At 35.9% G+C, this 19,974-nt stretch overlaps 2 protein-coding genes across 2 annotated transcripts; one reads left to right on the forward strand and one right to left on the reverse strand.

The window, feature by feature from the left end:
* Positions 1-5,057: 5,057 nt before the first annotated feature.
* LOC117115413 (NADH dehydrogenase [ubiquinone] 1 beta subcomplex subunit 6-like) lies at positions 5,058-8,529 on the forward strand. Its single transcript, XM_033259190.1, has 4 exons — positions 5,058-5,437; positions 7,251-7,352; positions 7,801-7,842; positions 8,094-8,529. Exons 1-4 carry the CDS (start codon positions 5,171-5,173, stop codon positions 8,097-8,099), a joined length of 417 nt encoding a protein of 138 aa, XP_033115081.1. The 5' UTR covers positions 5,058-5,170; the 3' UTR covers positions 8,100-8,529.
* Positions 8,530-8,759: 230 nt separating this feature from the next.
* LOC117115428 (WD repeat-containing protein 78-like) lies at positions 8,760-19,922 on the reverse strand. The gene is made up of 15 exons (XM_033259216.1): positions 19,690-19,922; positions 18,855-19,062; positions 17,313-17,426; positions 16,569-16,749; positions 15,601-15,782; positions 14,608-14,715; positions 13,350-13,416; positions 12,536-12,666; positions 11,576-11,653; positions 11,243-11,316; positions 10,615-10,905; positions 10,347-10,434; positions 9,590-9,718; positions 9,383-9,480; positions 8,760-8,949 (listed from the first exon to the last, which is right to left on the reverse strand). The coding sequence occupies exons 1-15, from the start codon at positions 19,713-19,715 to the stop codon at positions 8,760-8,762; spliced, it is 1,965 nt and encodes a 654-aa protein (XP_033115107.1). The 5' UTR covers positions 19,716-19,922.
* Between the last annotated feature and the right edge of the window lie 52 nt (positions 19,923-19,974).

The raw sequence follows: 19,974 nt of genomic DNA on the forward strand, positions 1-19,974 counted from the left end.
AGGCCTAGTTCAGACTAGGTGGATAAACCCGGCTCAACTCACCGGGCTTATCCACCTGCCAGTCTGAACTAGGTGGCTTATCTCAAGGCCTGGCGTGCCATCGTGTTTAACTTTTATAAGGGGGATCTTGCATTGACTTCGGGTAACAAAATGACCAATCAGCATTCAATTACGTACGCTATGAGCTAGCGTATGTTTCGCGAGCAATGTTTTGAAACACGTTTGGTTACGATTCATTATTATGCACATTCTCGCACCTGGCTAATCCTGCTAGTCTGAACGCCCGGCAAAGTTAAGCTGGGCTTAACATTGAGCCGGGCTTAACTCAAACCCGGCCGGCTTATCTCAAAGTCTGAACGTAGCCATAATGTGATTAATTTACCTATTAATTTGGTGAATATGATGATGTTCAGGGTTCTAATTACCATTCTTTAATATCTAATAATATTATTGACAGAAGCCCTGGCTATTAGGCGCTATAAACCATGTTTAAATACCGGATTAAAAGCATCTAAAGACCTTGCATTGTTCAACTAGCCATTAACATGTAGTTTATTTATTCATATTAACCGTTTGTTCACACTTTATCAAAATTGATTATGTTTTAGGTAAGTTGTTAATTCATTAATAATATGTCACACCTTGTTTGCCTTGATTAGTCAATTTTACCGGTTTCTTGCTTTTGATTGGTTAGTTAAGTTACTTCAATTCTAGTATATGGTCCATATGGACAAAATAATGTTTCATTCCTGATGATGTTTGAATAAAGAACGAAATACAGTATTGAATCATGGCTTCTCTTAGTCTTTTTGGAGTCTGCATGACATTATATTAGCCATCATGTGAGCTTTTTGTGTTTTTAGTACATTTTGATGGTAAATTATTGGGTTTTAAAATGCCTATTCCAGAAAGCCTATTCTACACCATTAGGATTATGAAGTCATTCAGACGTAATGAACAGTAACCAACGCCAGAGGGCGCCACCTGGTGCTGTGACGACACAACTGTGATACTCTATGGGAATACAACCGTTTTTTTGTCAAAAAACTTTCACAGTGTGGCAGAGCTTAAGGCAGGGTCAAACAGTGTCAATTTTTAGTAAAATGGTATCAACACGCAATGTTACTAAACCTATTTAAATTAGGGAGTTTTCGCTGCATGATGTTAACCTTAACGTATGACATCATAATTTATTCATCTTGCGTTGCGGAGTACGTTAATTTCAGGTTTTTACATGTTCGACGGACTTTAGTTACGGGTTTGCTCATGTGTATTTCGATTTGTTTACAAAAGGGGCGGAGTTATCACGTTGCATGTTGGGTACTAATGTTAAAATTAAGGTTAACGTTGTGCGGCGAAAACTACCTAATATATATACCTGTATCTCTAAGAAATTGTTTAATTTGGTTTTTTTTATTATTTAAAAGGGACCCACTGAGTAAAAGCTTTGCTTGTCATGTTATTCTCTTGTCCATACATTGTAACAGTAAAAGTAGAACAGTAAATCGACTTGTCCTGTTCTACAAACAGTAAATCGACTTGTCCTGTCTAGATGTGTATAAGAGACAGGTCCTATACACTGGCTTTGTTCCTTTCCTGGATGCAACTAAAAATGCTTCCATAGCCTCCGGACCTCGAACAAAGATCTCTATGGGAGCAGCTTCAGAGTCTGGAGCAAAAAATTAAAGTCCTGTTCAAATTTTATTTGACAAAAACATGTGACATGCCTAAATATGGTCATGATGACATCATATCACAACAATATATAGGCACATCATGACCATATATAGAGTACTACAGTGTTACGCACAATACCATGTGATACTACTCCGTTGCTATCGGCGAAACAAAATGCGTTCAACCGATCTACTGACGGTTTGGTTGGCTCTTTGCCAAACAAAATGCCATAATTGAAGCTTGAGGTTCGTACAGCGCAAGTTGCATCTTGGGAGAGTTCAATATTTTTACCATGAACACTGTGAAATTGCATTGTGATGAATACTTAGCCTCTCACATATTGCCTTTAATCTGTAATTAAAAAATAAAAACATAGCAAACATTTGTTTTGACAATTTTACACATACTCAAGTTGTTGATTGGTGGAGTTGAACCGCAGCCTTAAATTCTCATTCCCACACACACGCCCACCCAAAAATTTAAAAAAAAGAGAAAAAAAGGAGGGAAAGAAAAGAAAGTTATAAGAGCTACATTACATTACATTACATTATGTCACAAAATAACTTTCATACAATGTTGTAGGTACGTTCAAACATTAGGACGCTGTGAAATTCGATTATAAAAGTACATAGACCTACTTATGGTTCTACGAAATAATGTTTATAACACAAAACTGTAACATTATTAATATTGTTAGCTGGGATGACACTCCAGATCTAAATTCCATGTAGACCTATGCCTATGGTAAAGCATTTTTTAAACAAAAATCATCGCATGACCCCCTACCCAGGTTTTCCTGTGGATCCGCCTCTGAATTTTCAGTATCCCTACCTAGGGCATGTCGGAACAATCCATTTCCATTCTCAAGATACCTTTTAAATCTGGGGCAGATCCAGAATTTTCAAAATAGGTGTAGCAATTATTTCAATACAACGTTGATAGGCCTATGCACTGAAATTTTAAAATTTAGTGGCAAGACGGGGCACCCCCCCCCCCCTTACTGGATTCGCGCCTGCAAATCAAGTAGTCGGGAAGGTGTAGGACCGGTTCGGCCGTACACTAGTTCGGCCATATGATATTCATTGCCCAAATAAGGGTTATTGTATGGAACGCCGTGTGGTGTATAATCAAAGCGTGAATTGGATGTCACTGTACTGTACAGTGCAATGTTGACCGCGGGTTAGGTGGTGGTGCAGGGGAACCTTATAATAAAAATAACGATTACTAATAAAAATGTGTTGTTTGTTTTTACTTCTACTGGTGGTACACGGGAACCTAATGATAAAAATAACGATTACTAATGAAAATGTGTTGTTTGTTTTTACTTCTACTGGTGGTACACGGGAACCTTATAATAAAAATAACGATTACTAATGAAAATGTGTTGTTTGTTTTTACTTCTACTGGTGGTACACGGGAACCTAATAATAAAAATAACGATTACTAATGAAAATGTGTCGTTTGTTTTTACTTCTACTGGTGGTACACAGGAACCTAATAATAAAAATAACGATTACCTAATGAAAATGTGTTATTTGTTTTTACTTCTACTGGTGGTACACGGGAACCTTATAATAAAAATAACGATTACTAATGAAAATGTGTTGTTTGTTTTTACTTCTACTGGTGGTACACGGGAACCTAATAATAAAAATAACGATTACTTATGAAAATGTGTTGTTTGTTTTTACTTCTGGTTGTACACGGGAACCTTATAATAAAAATAACGATTACTTATGAAAATGTGTTGTTTGTTTTTACTTCTACTGGTGGTACACGGGAACCTTATAATAAAAATAACGATTACTAATGAAAATGTGTTGTTTCTTTTTATTTCAAATAATACTGTACCGTTTGGATTAATAAAATCCACTGTTTTCCCACAAGAAATCATGGATACAGTAGCAATAGATTACAATAGGGAGATTATTGTTAACCACACACACATAGCATACGCACAGCTCTGTGCCTATTTGGCGTTCCATACAAATATATTACGGCCGAACAAGTGTACGGCCGAACCGGACGTCATTCGTCGGGAAGGGGGACCCTCTAATGCCCTTTCGTGTCAGTGTCAGTGAGTGATACCAGTTCCGGTGAGAACTGACCAAACAAATAGTTAAAACAACCTCACAGAATTTTATAATAAGATAAGGGCAAGCTGCGGCCTTCCATCTCTTCAAGCTTCAAGCATGGGTATTCTCAAGCATAACTGAATTTCCGACTTGGAGCAATAAAGTGTATCTCCATGCTTCAAGCAAGAGAGTAGCACTGGGCATCAGGACTTCTTTATCTCATCAAACAATACAATCTTTGTTTCTCATCTCAAAATAAACAAGGCCTAGAATTCGAAAAGACGTCAAAAACGATATTATAATTAGGGTACTTACACAACGCACTTGTACAATCCTAGAATATTTGACGGATTTATGCAGGCTACATGGCGAATTGTTTACTTTTACCATCCGCCTCTTCCACTTCGGCGACACGCAGCGCCATCTTCTTTCTCCTTATTGGTAAGTACAATCTTAACTGTCTCCCCCGAGACCGATTCTCGTTGAGAGGACAACCGTGACGTCATATGGCAAGTCAATAAAAAAGAAACTGAATGATGGCGCACTGCAGTCTGTTTATAATTTCATTTTCATTTATTTGTTTCCAATCCGATAAAATATAAAAGTAACATATAGACCTACTAAGACAAAATTTAAAAAAAACATGGAAAAAAAAAACACAAATGATAAAAATAACATTTGAAATGCCATAAATATCTGTCTCTTATACACATCTAGATGTGTATAAGAGACAGGTTTCATGGGCCCTCATACATGCCAAGTTTGACAAATTTGCAGGCGTGAGACTTTTGTTCTATAAACCCCTCTCCCTCTGGTGGGGTGTTCGGGGATCAACCGACAATTCCCCAGATACCCGGAAATGCTGTTTGGCTACTAATTTAGGGTATTACAACTGAAAATCTGTTAGGAATCCACATTTTTTTTCTTCATGAGAATGCATATTTCTGCCGTTCACAGTCGAACTTACCCCATTGACATGAGCCGCGCGCGTGGCAGCTGGCAGTGATTTGATCTTGAATAGTAAAATTATATGATAAAATACTGTAATTATCAGGGAACAGCACTGTTTCCTGGTAATTATGAAGGAGACATCAGGAAAAAAATATTTACTGTATCTAAATATTTTAAGTCCGAGCCGAGCTCTTTGTTAAATAAAATGTCGGGCCCCCTTGCCTGGGGGCCCTGGCGCCCCTCCCCCGTCAACACCCGAGCGTGACGCGCCACTGGCGGTCAACGGAAAAGTCTCAAGTTTGATAGCTGGACAACACCACCGCCGCGCCGCCAGAGATCGATATGTTGCTTTCAAGGCCCTTTTCAATGCAAATATTGGCAGGAGGCTGTGTGTGAGGCAGCGAAAAATGGTGGATATCGTTCTCTAGGCCTCTTTACTTTCAAATTTGCAGAAGTTACAACTAAAGATGACTTCTCCAGAATATTCAAAGGCTAGATTGGACTATCGTCCACCTGCAGGTGCTAATCCAGAAATTCCTAGTTGGGCTAAGGGTGATTACGTTCTAAACAAATGGGTACAAGAGGAAAGATCAAGAAGACGACGCTATCTGAAGGACCAGAAGCTTGAAGCCTGGGAACCTCTTCCACGGCAACAGTTCGAGAAGCCTAACAAGTTTTTTGAGGCTATAAATTCACCATTTCGAAAGTTATTTGCTCCCCTGAATGCACGATTTGTACGTTTCATTAGGCCTAGGCCTATATATTGTTTTTATACTAAAATTGATTTGGTCCAAATCATTAATCATTTAACTATGGTTCAAGTCGAGATCAGATTCAGAAATGGCAGGCCACTAAAAAGGCAAGGCCTAGGTCTAGCACCCATAGCATAGGCCTAGAAGCTAGCTGGTCCTAGGGATTAGGGGAGGCGCCAGGATTTACCCAACGAGGGGGAGGGGGACAAAGGTTCCCGACGAGAAAAAAGTGGACGTGGTTAGGGGGTCACTCAAAGACCAAACCTCCCCCCCCCCAAAAAAAAAATATACTTTATATATAGGCCTATTGATGGGTTTCAAAGGCTTATTTAATCAGGGAGTTGTTATAGTGACTATAACAACTCCCTGATTTAATAAATGTTAGAGTCTAGCCTATTTTAGTATTAATCCCAGGCCTAGATAAAGGGCTAGCCTATAGGGCCTATATGTAAAAAATGCATAATTAATTAAAATTGTAACATACACTCGTCGTTTGCTGCTGCTGAGTCAGTTGTGTATTGATCAGGGATGATTTCGATGTAAAGTTCAGAAAAGTTTTTCTTATCTTGATACGCACGCCGCTGCCTAATTAAAAGCATTTAACCATCCCATCACTACACTCACTGTTTACATTCACCAATAAAATGTTTTTATTTTATTTGACAAAATTTAATTTTAATTTTTTTTCTGTCCTCTGACAATTAAAAAAAAAAAAAAAAGTTTGTGAAAGAAGGTATAAAATAGCCTTGCCTCATCATTCTCCTAAAAAAATACAGTATTTCAGAATCAAGGGTTTCTACTAAATATCGAGAAAGAAACGGTTCTCTTATCATTGGCTAATTACCGGATTAGCAAGATAAGAACCACGTTGCAACTGCATTTTTGGTTCCGCATGAAACGGTTACCGAACGGATACACTACATATACATGACGTAACAGTTACTCATTTTGCAATTTAAAATGGCCTTTATAATAAAAGGTTTAACAAGAACATTTTTGTGCAGTACAAACAAACAATGATGATTTGTCCCATCTGAATACAACTAATGTTGGTATTCAAATAAAACAATGGTTAAACTTTTCTTCTTACAGTACTTTTAACAAGAGATACTGTGTTCTGGAGAAAGGTTTAACATTTGTTTTACTGATTCCTCATAATATAAAATTATAATTTGGTTCGTACTACTATATCAGTGATAGGCCTACTGTATCACTGGCATGGTGGAACATTAATAAAGATCTTAATATTATACTCAAAAAGAGTCAAAGGTAAAATAATGTGGGAGGCCTAAACTATTGATATCTGAAGTACTTTACAAAGTCTGATAAAAATTAATTCTCAATTATGTTCTTTTCAACAATTCTACTAGTACTATTCATAGGCCTAGCTTTCTGGCTAAGTTGACCTTAGGTGAAATTATGCTGCTATTTATGTTGCAGCTAAACACTACCCCACAAACAGCGGTTCTTTTGTTCGAAGAACGGTTCTTTGGCATTCCCGGCACGTATTGATTCTGTTCCAAAGAACTGTTCTCTGGAACACCAAAAAAGAACGGTTCTTTTTTGTGGGCCCCGTTTCTATTTCACAAAGAACCGTTCTTAAAAACAGTGGTTCTTAACGTCAGTAGAAACAGGCCCAAGGTAAATAGTTAGGAATGTTCGCCTATCATTGGCTGATATGCCATTTGTTATCATCCTCCCCCTCCCACCACCTTGCATATTATATGATTAATGTATTGTTAATTAGTTGATAATTAATTAGTTTATATATTTTTAATTTCCTTCTATTCTACAGAACTACAAACCACTTCATTATTTTCTGTACACACGTCGGTTCATGGCAAGGATCGTCGTTCCGTTTTGGCTAACTTATTACTTTATAAAATACCATGTTGGGGTAAGAGCTTCTTTCTAGTAACCTTTACATTATACTGTATACGGGATGAGACAAATGAATGTACATATTGATGATGCTGATGTTATCTGTGATTTTGATATTCATGTTGATAATAAATTAACACTACACACACAAGTGGCAATAATGGTGCATGATGGACATGTGACTTTACTTTCAGAGAAGAGCTGGGGGGGGGGGACGGGGAGGAAGAGACTACAGTTTGTACACTTGCGAAAATGTTGATAATTGTGAATCACCTCTTAGTGAATACTTGGATTAACAAATATATTGGCAGATGTTCCTAAGTGAACACCCCATATGAAGGGTATCTCAATCATATCACTGCTAATTTGGTATTTTTAACAATTCTTGATAACTTTCAGAGCACTGAATTTGTATTTTAAGTCTGTGTGAACACTTCATGGAACTTTGTCTTTTACATTTACAGGAGAAAGGCAACATTGTGGTATCAAAACCAGTAGTATACCCGGTTAGTATGTTTATGTCTTTATTTAAAGGTTTGAAAATGGTAATGCTGGAAACTTCTACATACTGTATTTAGCAATTAATATAAAGACATTATTGGAAACTAGTCATCAAAATAACTTCACAATTTGCTATATAATTCAATTAATTGTTATCTCATCAAGCAAGGAAATCCTAGTCTACATTCTTGTTCTCAGAAGCTGGATGAATGCCATTATAATTTGAGAAATCTAACCAACATCTATTTCCTTTCAGGAGTAATAGATGGAAAGAAGCATTGTCAGTCCAACAAGATGTTCATTAGTATGATGTGCAGTGTTAAAATTAGTGACTGGGATTTGAATGAATTTACTAAGGAAGTACAGTAAAGTCAGTCGGAGATTTTCTTCAAGCAACTTATCCATTAGAAGGTTAACTATCAAAGAAGCTTGCAAATCACTGCTTCTTTCAAAATTAATCTAAAGATACTGTTGCTATGACTACAGATTGCAAGTTACTATGCTTATTTGAGTTACATGTAAAGTTATAGAATTTATGAAAAATAAAAATATTAAGATTGAAATCATTTACAGATGTGCTGTCAGCTTACTCCTTGCATTCAATAACAACATTCGGTTTTAGAAACTCATCCCAGAAAAAAAGATGACTTAAGAATTGAGTTATAAAATTAAAGCCAGGTGCTGGAGGAAAACTTGTTTGATATGTTGTAGACATTGAAGGAGATCAGTGAAATTAAAATAAATAGAATATTGTATATTGGTAAATAAAATATAAATAAATGATCAAAATATTATAAATTAAATTGTAATATACAAACCTTAAATAATTAAATTTTTTTAAATATATAAAACTATTAAAATCTGGAAAATACTTCTGAATATCAACTGACAATCTTCAATCGCTTAACACAAAGCTAATCCTTTAATTGGAGACAGAAATCTCTAAATTTTCAGGTCCAAAAAGTAATAGTTTAGAAGGTAAGTCAAAGTAAATTACAATAGAGATATTCAGATTTAAAAGTGCAGGCCTACTTACATCTGAGTTGTGAGCGAATGTAAGGCAGGACAACTTCACTCCCGGAGCAGGAACTGACACTATTAACGGATCCAATCTGATATTATAAATGAAGTAAATATTAATAAAGATGAAATATAATGATCTGTAACTTGCATTAGCATAGAAAAAATACATATCACCTGATGTTTTGAAACCTGGACAGCACTGCCATTTGAAGAAAATCAAGTTGTTAGGTAAAACATTTTTTAAGTTTGATATTTTCACTGTATTATTTTCATAAAATCATAATAATAATGCAACATTTATATAGCGCAATATGTTTTAATATCTTGCCACTTTGTCTAGGTTTTGTGCGGGTTGGTGCAGTGGGTGGTTGCAGTTCCGCTTCTCAACCTTGCGGTCGGAGGTTCAATTCCTCGCTGTGCATTTCGCTTGTGTCCTTAGGCAAGGCACTTTACCTACGGTTGTCCCTCTCCACCCAGGAGTTCATAATCTGCCTGTTAATCAAAATTAGATGTTCGACTTACGTATTTTGGTCCACATCCCAAATCTCAATAGCACCTTCATTGACACAACCGAACACAGAAGCAGAAGTCGGTGACCAGCATACATCCATAACAGATTTCTGTAAAAAAAGTTAATAGCAATTTTAATATCAACAGTCCAAAAGTGTATCAACAAATTTATGAATAGTTCTCTGATGGATGGATGAGAAGAAATAGAGATCCACCTACCGTAGATGAGAAGAAGTTGAGCACAGGTTGTAAATGGTCCTGCTGCCAGAGACGTATACTCCAATCATTACTGCAGCTTAGGAAGACGTCAGGGAGGAATGGAGACCACTCAATACGATATACAGGGCCCTGTTGAGACAGTAGCAAAATTATTTGATTAGACTAACTATATAAATTTAACAGACGTACAGTGTTCATTACTGAACTGAGGATTTGAGATGTTAGGAGCCCATCACACAAAGTCAAGATGCTTGTGTAGTAGTAGGGTAGCCAGTTGATTTTTAACCTCTCCATTATATTTCAAACAGGTACTCAATAGACCTTTCCGGAGTGTTAACAACTGACCAATCAGAAGGGCCAGCAATACGCATGTCTTGCATACACACAAGTTGTCCTACAAATGCATGTGTTTGTGTATATTTTTAAGCTGTCGTTTGTGGGACCTCAGTAGCAATATCCAAGGGATGGGGTTTAGTGAACTGAGAATCGTTCTCTCCAGTATTAAACCTGGGTCATCAACACGTAGGACAAATGTCAACATGACCTAGTACTTTACCAGAAAACAGAGTCTATATTCATTCATTCATTCTCTTTTTATTTCGGAAATATATCCATATACTTACAATTACCAGTTACAATAAGATGATTAAAAAAAAAAAAGTAAAAATAATATAGCAAGGTATTCCATTTCAGATAAAGCTTGGAGCTTTTAAGAATGTGCTGTGGAAAGGATATCCACGCCACCTTGAATACATACCGTATGTCCATGATAACTGTCTAGGTATTGCTCATTATAGGAGCATGAACATTTGTGGATGAGTCCATCTTCTGTACCAGCCAAGTAGCTAAAAACAAATTTAGACAGCATTAATTGTTGAAAACTTGACAAATACTCTATTAGAATTTGGTTAAAAGTGTCAGTCTCAGAACTCAGAATGTCCACAATTGCATCAGACATACATGAATGACTACCGGCTCAAAATAAATATTATCAACTTATGAGACTAAAAATAGTAACAACTCACATATTAGCATCTTTTGGGCTGAAATCAAAACAAAATCCAGAAGCGTGTCGTGAAATTAGAGCCTCGCTCTTCACCTCACGTCCATCCTTATTCTGCCGCTTGCCCTTTGTTGCAACCCGCTTTAGTTTCATGAGATCTGCACATTCAAAACCCTTCCTGATCTGCCATTGGCTGACTCGACCATCTGTAGAGATTGATATGAGCATCTCCCCTTTATCTTCCCCTGATCCGCGGTCCTTCTCAATCCACTTTAACTCCCAAACAGGTGCTGAATGCTTTGCATTGCTCTCACTGTAGAGAAAAGGAATCCATACAAAACCATTCAAGTGTAAAAGTTACATAATAGTCTGCGTGATTTGCTAAGCTTGGCTTGAGAGGAAACATGACAACACATGTGACAGAATGTTTCCAACAACGATGTGCAGACTTCTGCTTACGGTCAGTGGTTTGATGTTGCATCAGGTAAGCAATAACAAAGAACGCGGCTGAGTTCCTTGACAGTTAGCCAACTGTCAACTTATGCAGGTATGCCAGGTGATAGAAGATAGATTCATGCAAACATGAAATAATTAATGCTTCTAAAAATCTATATTTAATTATTTCATTCATTTTTTTAACAGTAACTTACTAGCTGTCGAGAGCTGGTTCATCTTTCATACTCCTCACATTATAGATTGCAACTGTACCATCGTAAAGACCAACCTGTGATAAGTAATCATTTACAACATTGACAAAAGCAATAGGCATTAATGCTTTTTAAAAGTTCCCCTATCAAACAATGCCTCAAACTATTCTAGTTCTTCAATGATGATCCATCGGAACCAGTAAACAAATGGGGGATTAACATCCCAACATCATCAGTGCCAATGCCAACTTTAACCTCTGACTTCAGACCAACACAACTACAATAGCCCCATCTCACTTCAGCCATAATAAAAGAGTGTATTTCAAAACAACTCACAGCTAGTAGGTTGGGATTATTTACTGAGAAGTCCATCGATGTTACACCTGCTTCACAATGGAACACTCTTTCTGGATACTAGAAATTGAAAATCAAATATTGAAACAATTGAAAAGGACATGTAACAAACAATATTGGATAAAAAAAAAGAAAAGTCCATGATAAATATACATAGTTATATAGAAGTTATTAATACAGTGTTAAAGAGTAAAATAAGAGCTATAAAATGGTAAAAAATTATTGAAATCCGACATTTCCTTATGAAGTTACAAGCATTTAAACATACAGCTGTTTAAAGAACAATATGAGAAATCAGCCTTCAAAGTTTATGATTTTGGGCATTTCTCATGCAGAAACTATCATCAAATCCTTAAAAAGTGTTGTTTTATCATTGGAAATGGGGAAAATAACAGCATAACATGATGTATAGATATATAAGGTTATTTTAGTGCAATAAAATAGATTTTCTAAAATTTATCATTCCCAGCATGTTTTGGCCATTTTCTCTAAAACACGATTTGCGACGAGTGACTGGTTTGGCTTGTCTTTGCCACATATTACTTAATCTAATTGAGTACGACAGTGTTTGTTTGATATTGTATTTAAGGTGTTTCATATGAAGCTTGCATATAATTTTAAAATGTTGAAAATATGCAGATTTTTAAAATTATAATTTTTTTTTGCCAACCAATTAATTTTCTGCTTCTTTATTATATTTTTTTCATATTTTTGGCTCTCTATTTAATAAAATAAATATAATAAAACATAAATTTTTGAATTATATTTTCTTTCTACCTCAAACCCCTGCATCTTATCAAGATTAATATGCAAGCAATATACTGAATTTATCACTGTCATAAGTGTAAGCATTAGTCCCAGGTCAGGACCGGAAGTAAACGAGAAACAATTTAAAGATTTGTGTTTTTATCAGAGCTACAAAATCAAACATTAATGGATTGCTGCTGTACCTCCCTCTGCTGTTATGCTGCCAGGGGCTGACTGCTGTTTGTCTGCGGCCTGAGGAGTACTTGAGCCAGCACGTTGGGAATGTGTGCTTGATGTCTTATTTGCAGTAGCTGTTTCATCAGTGGCTATATATTGAAAAAAAAAAAACAGACTTTGGCTTGTGTGCACTTAAAAGAACCCAGTACATCTTTCAAGACGAGTAGGGGATTACCCCTGTGTCCATACAGCCCCTGTTGTGGACAGACAAGAGTAGCTGGTACCGGTTTAATGGGTAGCTTAGACATGAAGAGACCCTTAGGGGGGAAGCAAGTTACTGAAAGAGCTAGTCCACACCTCAAGCACTTTGAGACTGTTTCGGTATAAAGCGCTATATAATCTAACTACATTAGTATAATGATGGTAATTAGTGCAATTTAAATTTTTAAAAATATATTTAAAAAATAAAAGTTCTTAACCATAGCTAAAAGAGAAAGTATAATACATATCCTAAGTATTGAAATGCACGCTATCGTGTTGGGATTTAATATTTTTCGACATTATGTCATCATCAGGAATGTTTCAGCAGACAGTTTGGTTTTTGGAATATCTAAATGTCTTTTCATGATGAGTTAAAATGCACAATACTCTCTGCTGTATTACCTCTGTTACGGATTCTGTACCTCTCTTACAGATCCTGCATCTCCGTCACAGATCCTGATATTTCCGTTAATTCCTGTCTCATTGTTTCTAAATGTGACGCTTTATTAGAGTGTAATGTACTATTAATGTTTTAAGACAAATTGAATGAAATAAAAACAGTTGATCTTACCTTGTTTATTATCTAGCTCTAGGTATGTATCGTACATATCCCATGTACAAGCTGTGCTTTCTTCATCCTGGAAAATTTAAAATTAAACTTTAAAAAAAAAAAATCTAATTTCCAATTTACAAGAAGACTAAATATTTCACCATTTAAGAATAAATTGTTGACGTATTACAGAACAGTACTAACAGTTTTAACAGTTTTAACAGTAAAACTTCACTTCCAGTAGGTTTCTTATTCATATTCTTATTCTTTTATTGCCAAAACAAGACGTTCACAAAACAATCCACTGGGTGGTCGGGCAGGACTTCAAAAGTAAAGCTAAATAAATAGCAGAAGATAGAGCAGCTTCGCAATATAGTGGAACATCCGTTCAAAAGGCATTGTGGGTACACGGAGAGCAATTTTACTGCAACCGCGCGGCGGCGCTATATAAAAATAATAAAGGCGCTGCTCTTGTTCGCTTGTTTCCTTTACTTTCTCCACTTAGTAAAATGTTCAAATTTTACTGCAACCGCAGGAGGGTGAATTTTCCATCGATTTTAATGCAAATACGCGGAGCAGCTCATTCTTCTGCTATTTAAGTTCTTTGCTAATCACTATTACATTAAGTATGCAGTCCTCGACCACCCAGCTTCACAAAAAACATAACCATTAAAACAGAATATATTACAATACTGTATAAGACTATATAATTTTTAAAATTTATTTATTTTTTTTAAATTTTAACATTTTATACAAAAATTAACTGATCTATAAATTCAAATTCAGGTACTTCACCCAGATAAAAATTTCCAAGATTTAATTTAAATACAGTATACTGGAGGTTGGCTTCGTTAATTTCAGGTTTGCAAACTATCAAAAAGGGGTCAGGTTAATAAAACTCTGATGTGATGCGGGTATCCGTTTTTTTGGAGTATAATTAATCCAGATCAACAAAACTGGGAGAGGAGAACTTTGAATATGCCAGGTCACTTGGATAACTCTGGAAGTGACACTTTAAACTACCATGGTAACTGACGACACTGGGTCGGGTAAATTATAGATCTGCTATGGCCACTAAGATGACAATGGAAAGATTTTTTTAACTCTAAATCTGTCATGGTCACTTGAATGACACTGGGAAGGGAAACTCTGGATCTGCTGTGGTCACATGGTGACAAAACATATTCCTATAATATATATTTACAATATCATTGGGACAAACTTAAATACATAATATAACATCTGGTTGACTCTATATGAAACAAATGGCTTTACTTACAATCATTGCAATTTTGGTGGTCTGTATGTCTTTAGTCTTGAGGGCTTCATTAAAACATTGCATTCCTCGATTCATATAGCGATCATTGCCTTCTTTGGATGAACACAGCTAACCAGAAAGCAAAATCATCAAGTTTAATAACAAGATCAACAGTAATGCATAAAGTGAAGCCAGGAATAATTAGACCAGTGTTCTCCCAAAGCCGTTTTGGACGTCAATTTTACCAGTAAAAACAACCGACCAACAAGTACAAATTGTGTGTGTAGATTAAAAAAGCACTTATGAGGCCTAGGTAGCTTAGGCTGGCCTTCTTTCATTAAATGAACATCATTCCAGTCCAGGCCTAGGCTATGACTATATGTATTGTTTTTTTAAGCTATTGAACTCCACTTAAAAGAGGCTATACCTCACGTTACACATGCTTAGCTGGCTTTAAATGGACAAATTTAACAGTAAAAATGTTTCAATTGGGAGAACACTGCTGGACACAATTACAACTACTGTATGATCATAATAGACATCCTATTATTAAAATTCCTATAACTTTCTTTAACTTATATTTCATCTGATCTGGAATAGAACACTAGATAATTGGCCCATTATAAGTGCTGTTTTATTATTATTATCATTATTACTTGTAACACACTTAAATTGTAACCCACTTGAATAGCTTCGGCCTTAGGATTTGAATGGTCTTACCCCGGGATGTAGTTTGAATGTATAAGTTTATTTATTTTTTTATATGGAAATTTGTTCCAAAATAAAGTACTGAATGAATTTTTCATTCCATGACACAAGTGACTTTAATCCTGGTAAAGCAAAGCTTGCGAACAAGGCGTGCAAACTTAGCATACACTTCCTTTATAGAAAACACTTAATAGGAAAAAAAAAGTTTAAATACAGCTTAAAAGCTTCGATTTTCTCTTAAATGCTGGCACAGCAGTGTGGTTCGGACTCTCAACCTTAATCTGCATGAAAACAATAAAATCATACCTGTTTATAGTCTTCGTTTCTTTTCTTAACTTCTGCAGCTTCATCACTCTCAGCTGATATGCACACACCTGGCATGTCAAGTAACCAAAACATCTCAGATTCTGAAAGAGTGATCTCATGTATCTTGTCAAGGTCATCCTCTGTCAATGTTTCGGCTACCTCTTCCCTTCTGGTCTGAACATCTAAGAAACAAATTGAGTAAAGAGGAATAATTATTTTTTGACTTGAGTATCCTAAATATATTATCATTCCATTCTCGTTTAAAAAAAGTTTCCCCTTCTACCCTTTTCACACTGCCAAAATTTTGCAAATAGTAACAACTTGTCACCAGGTTTGTGTAGTGTGAAAGCAAATTTATGTAAAACTTTCTGAAATATTGCAGTGGACCCAGCTGCGATATCAGAGAAGAAAAACAGGCCTTGCCATGCACTAAGATTACCATAGATATCTAGGCCTACTGCTTTTCTCCCGAGATTTTGCATATTTGGATTACTGTGTGTGTGAAACGAAGACAATATCTTGGGAAATCAAAGTTGTTAAAACTTGTTTTTGTTAAAGTTGAAAACCCTTCTGCTAGTGTGAAAAGGGTATTACTAGGGGTGTCCCAAAGGCAAGACTTGGATCTGGATCAATAATTGACAAAGTCTCCAAACAGGCATTTGTCAATAGGGTTTTGTTTTCATACCAGTCACTGGACACAATGGGGGTTCTACTACTGTGTAATTTTAAAAGTCTCAATTTCATACCAAGTTTTCTAGTAGCATACAGTTTTGTGTGGGGCATAATATAGATTATTATGACTGCATTATCATAATATACAAATAAAAAAAAAAAACAATGCAGCTGTATTTCATTTTTAATATTACAGTTATTAACATCTATAAACCTGTAATACTAGAAAAACCATAGGAATGTCACACACGGTAACTGAAGATAATGAAGAAAATTTACAAATAGAAATGCCCTACCTGCAAGACCGGTCACTATATCTGGTCCTTCCGTCGGCTCAATGATGACATCGGTAAACGACTCTGGTGTTGACCTTCCTGACTGGGTCATACTTGTACCAAAAATTGACCTCCTGAAAGGTGCTGCGAAACTTGTGGTGCCAGTTTGGTAGATGGAGTTCTGTGACATCAGATCAGTAGGCTAAAGGGGATACATGATTACTAAGATTTTCAAAAATGCATGAACAATATTATTCAAGATTTAAATGTTTTATTTTGTATACTTATATAAATTAATTATTACCTTTCAATTTAATATTGGAATGAGGAAATAATTTTCTCACCATTTAACATGCATACATAATACTATCACTATATAGTTTGCATAGAAGAAGCTTCAAAATGAATATATGTACTGTGCATTTTAATTGCTGATTGGTTTCTTGATTGAATAATGGTATTATGTATGCATGTTAATTGGTGTTCTTGATCCTTCGGGGAGACTAGTAGCTAGCATGAAGAAGTATATGGGTATTGGATGTGCTATTATGGTCCTTAATGTAGGAAGAAGAGACGTTCTTGCACATTTGATGATAAGGGTTGTGTACACCTAGCACATTCCAGAAAAAAGCGTTCATGTCATGGCCCTGTCCCTACCAATCCTTTCACCACTAATGAAAATCGTATCTTGAAGTTTCAGAACTAAACAAACATATAGCCCAACAGAGAATGAACTTGTGTATGGACTCGATAAGAAGTGCTTACAGTGCCACCACCTGAATCTGCTCCAAATATTTTACTTTGGTTGTGCTTGACAGTATTTGGATCAATGATCAGTAGTGGCTGAGGGGTGACATCATTGCCAGCTTCATCAAACACCTGAAACACAAACATTTTATTTCATCAAAGTTTACATTTCAAATTCAATGCTGATAAAAGGAATTGTCTTAATATGATAGGATATACTGGTATAATTGAAATTTGAATGGCTGGTATTATAGTAATTTATTTATATATTCAGTTATAAGCATAAATATTGTACTGTACATGACATAAAAACGAGAAAAAAAATAACAAAAAACATAGACAGTACAAGCATTGCGTGTAGGAAATCTCCACTCCCTGGGTTTAACAAAATGTAAACAAAAAAAAGAAGCAAATTTTAGGTATTTATTTATTCAAAAATATTTCAGGAGGAGAGTAGCCATAATAGCAATGCTGACTTGAGGGGTTCAAACAAAAGCCAGTCAATTGGAGAGAATGCCAGTTCGAGTGGATGCCAGTTCAAGCGAATTCCAGTTTGAGGGGATGCATTTGGTGCGAACTATAACAAGGGCGAATTTATCGCTGCCTTATTGTTGTATTTGTGAAACTGTACTTTTGTTTGTTTTAAATGCAAAAATGCTCTGTGCACTAAAATTTTAAAATGTTTTTGTTACTTTTGATAATTATTCTATGTTTGAATTACAGTCTTGGCAAATCTGACTAGCAGATGGCTGCTAACAAGCACTTATATTATTTTTAAACTATTGAATTTCACATTTCATTCTGAATTCAAGGTTTGTGTCTCTAGTAGGGGTTTTGCATTTAAAAAACAAATTATATTTGTGATTGAATTATATAGTGTTGTAATTGTATTTAATGATTTTCATTTGTAAATGCGAGCAAGCAACTTTAATTGTAATTGTCAAAAGGTGCACAAATCATTGGTGTAGCATGACAAGACTTCAACAGTACAGTCTGATATCAATTTTCCCCACTATTCACCATTCGTCTATAATAGTTAAAAACCCCTTCTTAAATGAGTGGAAGGAATAACAAAATTACAATTGACTAAGATAAGATAAATCATTATTTTTATGAACATAGGTAGGCCTATGTTTAATTGTAAATTGTTAACCAAAAAATCAATTAAATACGATTTATACATATGGCTATGCTTCTCCACTCCCCCCAACACACCGGGGCTTTCCCCTGGCTCCCATCCCATGCAAAGTTTGAGTCTTGGCCGAATGCAAATTGTTAGCTCAAAATAGGAAATTTTAAAGTCATTCGTACATAACTCGCACAGGCTGTTGTTCGCATAAGTGAATCTTTTTCCGCTCGAACTGGCATCCGCTCGAAGTAAATTCCGCTGAAATCTGCTCGGACTCGCATTCACTTGAAGTGGCATCCTCTTGAATTGACTGGTTCCCACTCAAATATAAAAAGCAAATAATGGAGATTTCATTGCTTGAAAAAATGAAAATACTGAAATAAAGAGAATATATTCTATTAAATTTAATAATTAAAATATATTCTATCTACCTGAACGACATGAGACTTGCTTGGTGGCATTTTACCATCTATGTTACTTTCTAATGCGGTGTTACTGCGACGGCTAGATGACATTGTGGCTCTGGATGCATTCGCTATCTGTGCCCCACCTTTACCTCCTAATCTGCTCTGACTCATGGTGGACACCTTGCTACGTGTAATGGTAGAATGGGAGTGCGTGTTGACTTTTAACATATTCCTGGAAATTATATGAGAATATATGGTATGTCTTTTAGCAATAGATTTTTACTACTTTCTGTCTTGTAAATATTCATACCAGAAAACCAAGTCACAAATAAATAATAATCAATGCTGAGCAGACATTCAGTCAGCATAGTAGGCAGCTTGCAGCTTAATATAATAACTTCTTAGGCCTAGGCCTACATAAAAGCAAAAGTTTTATTTTATTATTATTAAATATTATTTTATAATTTTAATAACTCAGCGGACCCATTATTAATAAAATAATAGTATTTTAATTAATAATGACCTAGGCCTAGGTATCCCTATATTGTTTTTAGGCCTAGTAGTAGTAGGCCTATGTCAGGTAGGCCTAGTAGAGCTAGAGGAGATCTAGCCTAGGCCTAAGCTGCTAGCCTACCCGGGAGAGGCTAAAGCCCTGCCTAGGCCTAGTACCTATATGCCTAGCCTAGGCCTACTACTCTAGCAGGGCCCTAGCTAGTGGGAAGGCGATAGGCCTGGTTTAGCTAGGCCTAGGCGTGCCTGACGACGGCTATGCTCCGTCGCCAGCTGGGCCTAGTTAGTAGGCTAGGCCTAGCTAGGTAGGGCCTAACAACTAGCCTAGCCTAAAAAGATCAGAACTTACCCTGTTTTTGACTTTTCAATCGACATCGTGAATTCGTTTACATATAATTATTAGATACAACACTAAGTTATTGTATGCTATTAGGTTTTCAAATACAGTAGCATGTTTTATTGCATTCTTGCAAACTCTAATCTGTTCAGTGTTGGTTTTCTCTCAACACACATTATTTTTTGTTGGATGTTGCCATGAGACGATTTTAGACTCAGATGTAACCAAGCATCTCATTGGTTAATTTAGAAGGGGTTTCCCTTCGTTTTGGCATTTCTTGATACAATAAACAATATG

Source organism: Anneissia japonica, unplaced genomic scaffold, assembly GCF_011630105.1.
Source record: "Anneissia japonica isolate Jap-2015-1 unplaced genomic scaffold, ASM1163010v1 scaffold287704_len1198815_cov201, whole genome shotgun sequence".
Lineage (NCBI taxonomy): Eukaryota > Metazoa > Echinodermata > Crinoidea > Comatulida > Comatulidae > Anneissia > Anneissia japonica.